The sequence below is a fragment of the Dunckerocampus dactyliophorus genome, chromosome 1 (assembly GCF_027744805.1).
Source record: "Dunckerocampus dactyliophorus isolate RoL2022-P2 chromosome 1, RoL_Ddac_1.1, whole genome shotgun sequence".
In the NCBI taxonomy this organism is placed as follows: Eukaryota; Metazoa; Chordata; class Actinopteri; order Syngnathiformes; family Syngnathidae; genus Dunckerocampus; species Dunckerocampus dactyliophorus.
The window spans coordinates 10,063,034-10,074,037 of record NC_072819.1 but is presented as its reverse complement, the minus strand read 5'-3'; the positions used below and the strand labels follow the sequence as shown (position 1 = coordinate 10,074,037).

The window sequence follows — 11,004 nt, the reverse complement described above, 5'->3', positions numbered from 1 at the left end:
TGACAAAAGGGCGCATGCCGTTGATCTATGGAACAAACACACCAAGGTGCTGAACCAATGCACAGAGTGAACTCTATTCCTGCCTGTTTGGAGGCGACAGATGGGACACGCATGCACATGGCAATATATACTGTATATATACTGTGTATATATATAATGTTCATATATATAAGTACCAGTCATGCTGTGCCTGCAGCCTGTGTTCATCTTTCGATATCGATGGAAATTATCCAGGAAAGACTCTGATAAGAGTTTTACTCGAAGTTCTGTCTCCACTGTGTCTGCAGCAGTGTGTTTAAAAAATAGACCAGGTGGGCGGGGTGTCACTGGCGGTCATCCCAGCACAAAACGTCTTGTGTTCTCTCGTTTGGAGTTTCAAACAAGGCAAGTGGGATGAATGAGCACAGAATAAAGGATTGAAGGAGACTGGGTATGGGGGGTGTCTTGACAGATATTTCCACCAGGCGCTTGTCAAGCGGCGTGACAGCTAAACAAGTGGCCCAAAGCAAGCCAGTGCAAAATTTCAGCAAAATTTTTGGTTGTTAACCAAAAAAATGTGCCAACTGGGGCGGCTGTTAACCGAAGTACGACTGTATATGAAAATGAAATTAAATCATTTCAAATGTCTAGAGTCTAGACCACCAGCCAGCACGAACCAGTGGAGTCAATTCACCCAGGAATATCCCAGGATATTAGGGACGGCCAAACACGTTAGAAAGAAACAGCAGAGCCAATCAATGACCTTGTGGGTGGTCTAAAGGGAAACTTCAATGTGACAAAAAAAGTGCAAGGAACGTATGAAAACGACATCATCATCATCATGTCAGAAGTTGGAGTTACCCTGACACCCAATAAATACAAACATGAGGTCAGCATATACAGTCCATAACGTCATCAAGCGTTACCTTTATGAACTCGCACACATCTGCAGTTGAGAACAACAATGACAAGGAACGGGAAAAATCTATTTGTGACAGCACCAGAGAAACTGTTCTCTGAGAGCACACAGCTATGGTACATTCAAGGACCCCCGAACAAAGTGGGAATAAACGCTTCGGGAAATGAGCGACATAAACATGCAAAAGCTATCAGCTTTCTAACAGTATATTATTTTTTTCCAACAAAATAATAGCTCTTATTTACAAAATTGATATACATTTACTTAAAATTGTATGCATTTATTTACAAAACTTTAAAAAAAAATAGGTCAAATGTGTGCCATGTACGAAAAATGCGCATGTTGGCAGGTCTGTGAATAAGGCACTCAATAAATGACATCAATTATATCATATTTTACCAAAAAACTCCAACACTTAACAAGTCTTCTATGTGGTATATCCATCATGGCTCTGGCTCTTTTTAAAATACATAAATAGCTAATTAAAATAAATAAAATTAGCTGAGCTCTTCTTTGGTACTTAAAATTGGCTTGTTTCTGAAAAAAAAAAAGACTCATGGATGCAAACCTGTCAGTACAAGGACACAATAAGTGATTATAATAGTGTGGGGGGAAAAAAAACATAATACAAGAACAAAATTAGGAAAAAAAAAATAAAAACAAGCATTCCTATAACCTTCATACATTAATTCAAGCTGTGTAACTCATCCATTTTGTGTGCGCAGCAGGGGATAGTGATTCCATGAATGAAGATGATCGGGAGAAAGATGCATCCAGCCAGGAGGAAATCGGAAAAGAGGACAATACCGGAAGTTCTCAATCAACCCGCTCAGGGAACACAGACTCTGTAAGCAGGACAGGAAAAAAATGGTTTGGCTTTAGGATCGCATTTTTTAAATCATTAAATAATGACTGAAAGAATGCAGGAATAAACGACAGACACTCAGCATCCTGCTTCCTCCTTGTACTTTGTAAAAACCACAAGATTGTTCCGCTTCTGAAACGGGATCATCTTTGAACAGTTGTCTACTCAGGCCGTTCCAAAAATAACAATTTCTGTGTGTTTTTTTTTTTTTTTTTTACTTTTTAATGAGGTAATTTCCACTGTGATTGTTCTCATTAGCTCCTGTGTGTGTGTGTGTGTAAAACAATTTATTTCAATGCACTTGACATAAGCAACAGATCTCCTCAAACATGAAAGAAAAGCACCTCAGCCCCACATGAGCAAGCATAGAAAAACTGCCTGGAACAGAAAGAACCCTTGAACAGAACCAAAATTAGTGTGGAACGGCAATCTGCCTCGACCAATTGGGTTGAGACAGAGGAGAGGGAGTGAGGGTTGAGAGAAAACTAGGTTAGTGGGATTTGGGGAGGAATGAGAAAAGCACGTATTTAACAATAATTGTGTCGATGGCAGTCGTAATGCTATGATGACGATCGAGTAACAATGATCAAAGTTTATTTATAAGACGACTATCTATGGCAGCCATCACCAAATGGCGGACCTCGGACCAGTGATGGCTTTATACGACCAATTAAAGTGAATGGGAAATATAATAGCATATAATAATGCTCGCGGACCGATCGCAGCGGCGGTTTGCGGGTGTAATTACTTTAGTTATTACGGTTAACGTGGCAGCAAACGCCGCGACGCCACTCAAAATGAGACAATTTCTTTTGTTTGCTTAGAACCATCCATCCATCCATTTCCTCTGCCGCCTAATCTTCGAATGAGAACCATGGCTCGCTCAAAAGTAACAAGTTGATCGAGAAAGCCGAACATTTAAAATTGAACGGACGGACCAATATATGTTCATTCTTCCAGAAGTGCCAAACCGCTGTGTCTCATAGGCTCTGAAACTGTACGGCCCAGTATGAAAAATATACGAGAGTCATAGCACATGAATTTCCAGCACAGCAACGTGCAAGTGAGCCTTCACGAAGGATTTGTATGGATATTGGGGCAAAACAAAACATCTTTCGCTGACGGGAGAGTTGTGGAGTGCTTTTCTGTTAAAGAGACACTTACTAAATTGTTACTTAATATTAGTTTTTTTGAGAAACCGCCAAAATAAGCTTCTTGTGTTCATTCATCGTTTGTACAGTCAACCTTTTGATTATTCATGTGAAATTTGGTTCTGTTTTCTTTTGAATGCAGTTTAGGTGCCACCATAAGTGTGCTGTAGGGCGGTGGTTCTCAATTATTTTCTGTCATACCCCCACTGGGGGACAGAAATGTTTGCGCCCTCCCGATTGTACAGACTGAACTTGAAACCGAAACCAGCAAAATGCAACAAAATGGAGGGCAGTGACCATATTCAAGAGTCAAATTGCATGCCGAGTACGACAAATTCAGACATGTTCGCAGGTCTGCACTAATATTGAACGTCCTCCCCGCTTCTCACGCCTCCCTGACAGTTCACTGCACCCACCGGGGGCCCCATCCCACTATTTGTAGGGTGATGTACAGGGTTTCATCACATTTGATATTCATACTGTATGAGCTAGTCTGTTTGATGCAATTTAAGGCAAAATAATGTTTGGATATAATGTTTTCGCTGTGAAAAAAAATTGCATAAAAAGACCTTACTCAATTTTAATTGAAGACCCCTGATCTATGGTATTATCACTGCTAACAAGATATTATAAGTCATGAAACATTTGGACAATCAAAATAATTCCAACAGACTTTCCAGTGATATACATGACATTACGGTAATCCAAGGGACTGCCTCACAGCAGCTCCCAGAAGATGAGGCTTTGATACAAAGCAGAGTGGCTAATTTGTTTGCAAAGGCGTGCAAGCCTGTGGCATTTTACCTTCATCAGGTGTGTTCACCTGCAGATTTTTCTGTGTGTTCACAATGGGAGGGGGCGGGGCCTTCCTCTTGGGTTTTCTTAAATTTGAGGCAGCAGGTCTCTGCAGAGAAACAACGGTTGAGCACCACAACAATGAACCTCTTGGTGTTTGACAACAGCCTATGGCAGACCTGTAATCCTCTGAGGTCGTCGAGGTTGTCGGGGACGCTCTGGGATACACCCATGGGGGGTGGTGGAGCTCGCCTCTTTTTGGATATATCTTTCCGCGGGGTGTTTGGGTAAGACAGATTCTGCTCGGTCACACCAGCAGACTTTTGTTGGTGGAGGCCAGGAGAAGTCGGAAGTCTTTCTGTCCCTTCCTTTGGAGAGTAAAACATACACAAACAATTTAAAGTCAAGGACATTTGCTGGCATTATATCTTCTGCAAACTACAAAATGAACATAAATTCTGAGAGTTGCTGTCATGAAGAAATAATGGAGCACAATAACACATCACATCATATCATCTTGATACCCAGGTACCACTGAACGGACCCAAACGGACCCAAACTCAACAGCCATAAATAAGACCTGTGCTCGTGTCTCTTACTAGAAATGTGTTCCCGAGGGGGGCTGAGTGGTGGGCGGATATGAAGTGACATTGGGGATTCAGAGTTTTAGCTTGGCGTGGGTAACCTGTGTTTTCATTAGTCATCCCTCGTTTATCGCGGTTAATTGGTTCCAGGCCTGACCACGATAAGAGAATTTCCGGATTTAATACTAATAAACAGAACATATGAAATCTGTTTATGACTTTCTAAATGCAGGTTTTAACATTATTAGAGCTCTCTAGACATTAAATAACACCCCGATAGTCACTTTTACACTTCTATTATTCTTTGTTTAAATCACATTGCACAGGCTATGGAATCACTGCAGGGACATAGCAGACGGCCGCCGCTAGCATAGCAAGCTACCGAGCTAAGTAGTTAGCCTTTCCAATTTACTTATTCTAAGTTTAAGAAAGTGTTTCAAACGGAGTGGGGAAGGACAAAGAAGCCAAAAACCTACCACTTCCACATGGAACGAGAGGAGAACCTTTTTCCCCCCCACTCTCTCAGCCATGGTATGTGCTTCTCAGTCATGGCATGTCGGCTCTGCTCTGCTGGCTCAATAGCCAGTCTCCATGCGGTGTGAAAGGTTATGTAATAAAACGTCATGTCTCATAACCTAGTGACCAGAATACTACGTATAACTCGTACTTCCATATTTTGGACTAATAATAGGCCATAGTCAACCACAAAACAGCAGTCATTTATTAATTATTTTTTGAAAAATCGCAATATAGTGAGGGAGCGATATTTGAACCGCAATATAGCGAGAGATCACTGTATGTGTATTTTACTTTATTTAACCATTTAATGCTTGAAAATGCTTAATTTAGGTAAATAATATGTTGAATTTGCTTCAGTATGCATTTTTTTTTAACTAATAATTGTCCGTATTCAACCACAAAACAGCATGATTTTATTATTCATGTATTTTTGAAAAACCTGTGATATTGTGAAGCTGTGAAATTTGAACCGCAAAGTGGCGAGGGATGACGAACAACTGTTCATATCTTTGTAAGGGGGTAAACGTTACAAAATCAGCAGGGTCTCAAATACTTCTTTTCCCCGCTGTTTGTCTAAATGTCAAAACTCCATTCTTGACATGGATTTCTTTCAAAAGCTGTATCTTTGCAAGCAGTCCTTTGTCCAATCCGGGAATGGGAATCTGAGGCCATTCATCACATCACCCCGCAGTCCTTACAGACTGAGTTACCGCTGCCCCAAATTTGCAGAATAAAATGATACATTTTCCACACAATAGATCTTTTGGCTGTACAACAGGTTAGCGTAAATGTCTGTCTCTCAGAATTCAGAGAAAAAAATTCCTTCACATACCATGTCATCTTTTTTCTTCAGTCTTTGGAACAAGCTGAGAAACCCTGTCATCTCCTTCGGTTTCGTTGTCTTCACGGGCGTACCTTCCAAATGTTGTACAGGAGCCAGATAGGCTGTTGACACACAAGACAAGAAAAAGTAGGTTGAGTTGTTGAGATTGGCGAACATGGCACAAGTGCCTACTGCATTTTGTCAAGCATGTTTATTTACATGTTATTTCGTTGCGTCAGAAGGCTTTCTGCCTCACCTGCTTCAGGTGTATCGGACTGGTATTGATCAACCAAGGGATCCGCCGTTCCTCGAGCATACACTTCCCTTAGACCGTGCTCATTTAAAGTCTTGGCGATGTCCAGCGGCTCTTTGGACTGATCGTCTCTCAGAAGGACCGTCGTCTCGACCCTTAACTCACACTTGTCACATAACACCGGGAGAAGCATCTCCAGGGGCACCTGCGGGTTGACTCTCACAACAGTCTTGTGGGATTTATTATAATTGATCAAAAGACGAACGGTCATCTGCAAAGTTTGAGCAAAGAAAGCAAGTATGATGTATGATTAATATTGAATGATGTACACCCAGTGGGTGATTGGATTCGACAGTTCCTGTGCCGTAAAGATGGAGGTATTCTCCCAAAGCCAAGTGGCAATGGACCAAAATGGACAAGGTCTTCTTCCACCGTGTTCTCCTAACACTAAAAAAGGCCCGCTTACGCAGGCTTGTGGAAAATTCTGAATTGAATTGCGACTTTCCAATTCAATTCCATGAATTTTTATTGAGGTTGCAAATCGGAAGTAGAATTGCAACTCAAATTCGAATTGAAGGAAGTAAAATTGAAATTCATTCATTTTCTGTGCCTATCCCATCTGACTTTGGGTGAGAAATCCATCCATCCATTTTCTATACCGCTTCTCCTCATTAGGGTCGCGGGGCATGCTGGAGCCTATCCCAGCTGACTTCGGGCGACAGGCGGGGTACACCGACTGGTCGGCAGCCAATCGCAGGGCACATATAGACAAACAACCATTCACACTCACATTCATACCTAATAATATTACTATGACCCTGATGTATACATTATATTTTAATTTCAGAATGGGAGCATCTTCTGTAAAAATGTTTAATCTGATGTACGGAACATTGACATTATGGAAAATTGTGGAAAAATACTTCATTTCCCGGAATGCTTTACTTTATCCAAGTATTCAACATGTAGGGAATTTGTGTTTGAGTATTTTTAGTATTTAGGCCAAAACCTTTTGTCAAATGTGACAAATTCATCCTGTTTCTTGGCTAGAAGCAATTTCTCTGAATTTCAAAGAATTTAATTGTGTTTCCTGTGATTCCAATTCCAATTCAACATCCTGTGGAGCCAATTCAATTCAAATTCCAATTCTTTAAACGAACGACGTTGAAACCCCAAGTTTAGAATTTAGCACAACCTGCGCTGAAGACATACAATGTGAGAGCCAAAGGGGGCGAGTTCTACAATTTCTGCAACAAATCGGTCCATTTATGTCGACATGTGTTGTAGTATTGTTAACTCCTCCTTTCTCAATACTGTGTTTTTGCACAAGCATATTCGTGGTTATGTTAAAACCAATAAAAAAGAAAGGAAGACGGGTGGGACCATAACACCGAAGAGTCTTTCTTCTTGGATGATGGACTTCTCAGCCGTTCTTTCATCTTCCTTTAGTCGGGAGTCGGAGCTGGGAATGATGTCACAGTCAAGGTAGCGGTGTTCCAGTTAGGAAGTCGGAAAAAATGCTTGCCACCTCCACGAAAGCTATCCTCGCGCTCAAATAAACAGTCACGAAAACATAAATAAAAGCAACACCAGTCTACCAGGCTATTGCTAGCCATTGTTAGCAATGGGGCATTCCGGTTCAAACGTCCGACTAGGAACTTGGAAATCCCGACTTCTGAGTACACATGGAACGCAGCAAGTCACAGGTAAATGGCTATTTTCGGTTATGTCGATGTGAGTCTGCCAACCCCAGGGATGTCGACTTAAAAGGGTTCCACTGTATCAAACATTGCTCACCTCAGGCATGTCGGGCCTTGTGGTTTTGTCCTCCATGTCATGAGATGTCAACACAATCTGCCTTCAGTGAACAGAATGGGGAGTTCAAGTTGAAAATTCTTGTTTGGAGAGAGATATTCTCCAGTACAGCCACGTGTGTCCGAGTGGTATCTTGCACAAAGAGTTACTAAAAAAAGAAAAACAAGTGTACAATCAAAATATTGACCATTCAAGACTCAGTAAATGAACCTGTTATGGTGCACTGTACCTTCCTGTCAAGACCATCAACAGATTGTGGTTCTGCTCCCGTCAGTTTGCCAGCTTGTTCATGCCGCCTGAACCAAGGGGGTCACCAGAAATGTTTGTCCTACTGTCAGGTCACCCTCCTATGAGATAAGAACAGTAGTTAAGTGAAAGTACAGTGTTCCCTCGCTCTATCGTAGTTCACCTTACACGGATTTGCTTTTTCGCTGATTTTTTGAAGGGCTTTTTTTTGTATTACAGCTCATAAACGCTGTTACAGACCGAGCCTGGCTCTTTAAGAATTGCATTGTGGGAGGTTGAGTGTCTAGCGCTTCCCTTTCCCGTCTGTCTGAACCGCCCATTGTTTTCTACCCCCTGATTGGCTGTAGACCATTGTCAATCAATCTCCTTCGTGCCTTCCTGCCATGTCTCCTGTGTCATCACTTGTTAGCTTGCTTGCTAGTTTGTAAATTAATCTTCAGGGGCCTGCAGCAATATGTTTTAAAAAGGATACAAAAACGCTACAGTACAGTAGAACGGCGCCAGGACTTCTTGTGTTGATCATTAAGGTTGATCATTAAAATTCAAACGAAGGTTTGAGCTTTTTTGAGAGTGTTTAACCAAGAGAGAAATGTGAGAAAATGTTATTGCTTGTCTAAGAAAAGTGTATTAAGTGTATGGTGAGGGGTTTTACAGCCTTAAAACATATATAATAATTGTAAAAAAAAAAAAAAAAGAAGTTGGCTACTTCACTGATTCCACGTATTGCGGGCTATTTTGGGAACCTATCCCTCGTGAAAAATGAGGGAACTCTGGAGGTGTGGACTTGGATTGGAGTCAGACTCCAGTCACAGTTTTGATGACTTTGGACTCGACAATATCATCAAAGACTTGCAACTTGACTTGGACTTTAGATGACTTGAAAACACTTGAGATTTTCAGTACGTGTGTTGAGTAAAATCTGTCCCCATTGAAAGTATTCAACTAACGTTATGGTTATTATGTCATGTCCAGCAAGACAAATTTTCCCATTCAAGCTGCCTTATTGATTGATTGCATCAATTAACGTCCAATCAGGTTTAACAACAAACAAGGAGGGTGTGGATTACATTTCCGTGCACTGACTAAAAATCCTGAATGCTATGCCAGCACTCTTTTTCAAAACAATTCAACATGCATTCATTGTATTTGTCAAATTTAATAGACTGTTACAATGTTAAAATGACATTTTATTTGGGAGACACTAAACAGCGCTTATGACTTGGAAGGACTTGAAAATTTCAAGCCTATGACTTGAGACTTGACTTGGATGACTTTACATGAGATTTAACTCAAGACTTGAGATTAAAGACTTCAGATTTACTTACAAAACACTGATTTTCTCCCACCCCTGCCAAATACACCAAATATGATATTATCGGATTAGAGTTTGGGTTATTTAAACAAAATAGCAGTTCTTATTGGTATCGTTATGATATCGGCGCGTGAGTGTACTGTAGACTTGCTCCACACAGCAACAAGCTGCACAGCAACATTCAGTATGTCTGGAATGATCTGGAATTATTACAAAAAAGTATAAATCTTTTGGAGAGTGAATAACTAATATGCAATTACAAAAAAAAAAAAATATGTAAATCCATCCAGCTTCTCACAAGGGTCGCAGGTATGCTGGACTCCCAGCTCACTTGGGGGGGGGGGGGTACACCCTGGACTGGTCGTCAGCTCATCGCAGGGCACATATAGACAAGCAACCATTCACACTCACATTCATACCTATGGACAATTTAGAGTCTCCAGTTAACCTAACATGCATATTTTTGGTTTGTGGGAGGAAGCCGGCGTACCCGGAGACAACATTCAACTCCACACAGAGATACCCAAACGCAGATGTGGTCAATTATTTACCTAATACTGAAAACCACAAACTATATTGACTATCACGTTCTGAAAGTGTGGAATGATCATGGCCATGGTTTTATTTATTTCAGACATGTTTCAAGTTACTTCCAGGAACATCACATGTGTAGTCACGCACAATTCAACAAGCAGAGTTAATTTAATCCTACCCTTTCTTCCTATCAGCAATTACTGATAGTTTGTTCACTTCCTGTTCCGGGATTACCTTATTTTCTAATCAGGAGAGAAAAGAATACAAGATGTTTCACAATGGATAGATTCAGTGAGATCAATATCATTTTAAACCACGTCCATATTTATAAGAATGATATGACGGCTTTACAAGGTTCAATTAGTCGTGCTAATTTAGTAACATTCTCACGTCCAAATAAGATTACACTTCTTTGACATAGAAGGATTAATGCCTTTAAAAGAGTTTGTGTGTCAATGACACTCAAACTTCAACATCCACATCTTAGTTTTGCTTTGGTGACAAAGCAAATTAGTGTCACATCGAACAATCTATCTCATTAATAATCCATTTATTTTTACAATCTGCCAAGGGGCAATTTAAAAAACAAGCCGCGGGCCGCAAGTGGTCCCTGGACCACACTTTGGACACCCCTGCCCTACACATTCTACGTATTTAGTGTGTTGTACCTGTGTCCATTCGTCCCGCTTTCTTGCAAAGTGTCCACGCTGTATAGGCTCCAGACAGGCAAACGGTTGTGTCCCCTCTAATCCCGGTTTACCAGACGGCATCCTGGATGCCACACCTCTAAAACACCCTGCCTGGTCACGTGACACTTTTGCATGAGCTGTGCGTTTCCCCGTACACAGGAAGAATACTTTTTAACGAAGGTCAAGGTTTTACAAGAAATAAACAGTCAGTGGATAAACTGCAACCGTGCCGTGTGTATATTCCTGCATGAAACGGGATTAAGGGATTAATTTGTACAAAGACGACGCTAAGCAACGAGACAAATGCCAGTTATGGTATCACAAAAAGTGTCTTGCAAAGTGTCCACTGACTCGATAATCCTGTAGTGTCACTCTCAGGTCGTCAGTAGAGAATGAATGAAATTGTATACACCGTGTCCTTAAAGTCTGCCCCCAGGCAAAAATGCATATATTATACAATTATTTTCAGTGTTTTAATTGAGTAGCAATAAGTAATATAAATAGACAATAAAACATAAAT

General features: G+C 40.9%; 1 protein-coding gene across 1 annotated transcript; it reads right to left on the bottom strand.

Annotated features, from left to right (window-relative positions):
* Nucleotides 1-805: 805 nt before the first annotated feature.
* cobll1a (cordon-bleu WH2 repeat protein-like 1a) lies at nucleotides 806-10,699 on the bottom strand. The gene is made up of 8 exons (XM_054753390.1): nucleotides 10,464-10,699; nucleotides 7,933-8,050; nucleotides 7,686-7,851; nucleotides 5,892-6,159; nucleotides 5,645-5,757; nucleotides 3,889-4,077; nucleotides 3,719-3,818; nucleotides 806-1,743 (listed from the first exon to the last, which is right to left on the bottom strand). Exons 3-8 carry the CDS (start codon nucleotides 7,719-7,721, stop codon nucleotides 1,715-1,717), a joined length of 735 nt encoding a protein of 244 aa, XP_054609365.1. The 5' UTR covers nucleotides 7,722-7,851; nucleotides 7,933-8,050; nucleotides 10,464-10,699; the 3' UTR covers nucleotides 806-1,714.
* Between the last annotated feature and the right edge of the window lie 305 nt (nucleotides 10,700-11,004).

Coding starts and splice junctions, on each gene's coding strand:
- cobll1a (XM_054753390.1), bottom strand. CDS start 7,721: ATGGAGGACAAAACCACAAGGCCCGACATGCCTGAG. Junction 3,819..3,888: donor ACGACCTCAGAGGATTACAG/GTCTGCCATAGG, acceptor GTTTCTCTGCAG/AGACCTGCTGCCTCAAATTT. Junction 1,744..3,718: donor GGTGAACACACCTGATGAAG/GTAAAATGCCAC, acceptor TCCTGCTTACAG/AGTCTGTGTTCCCTGAGCGG.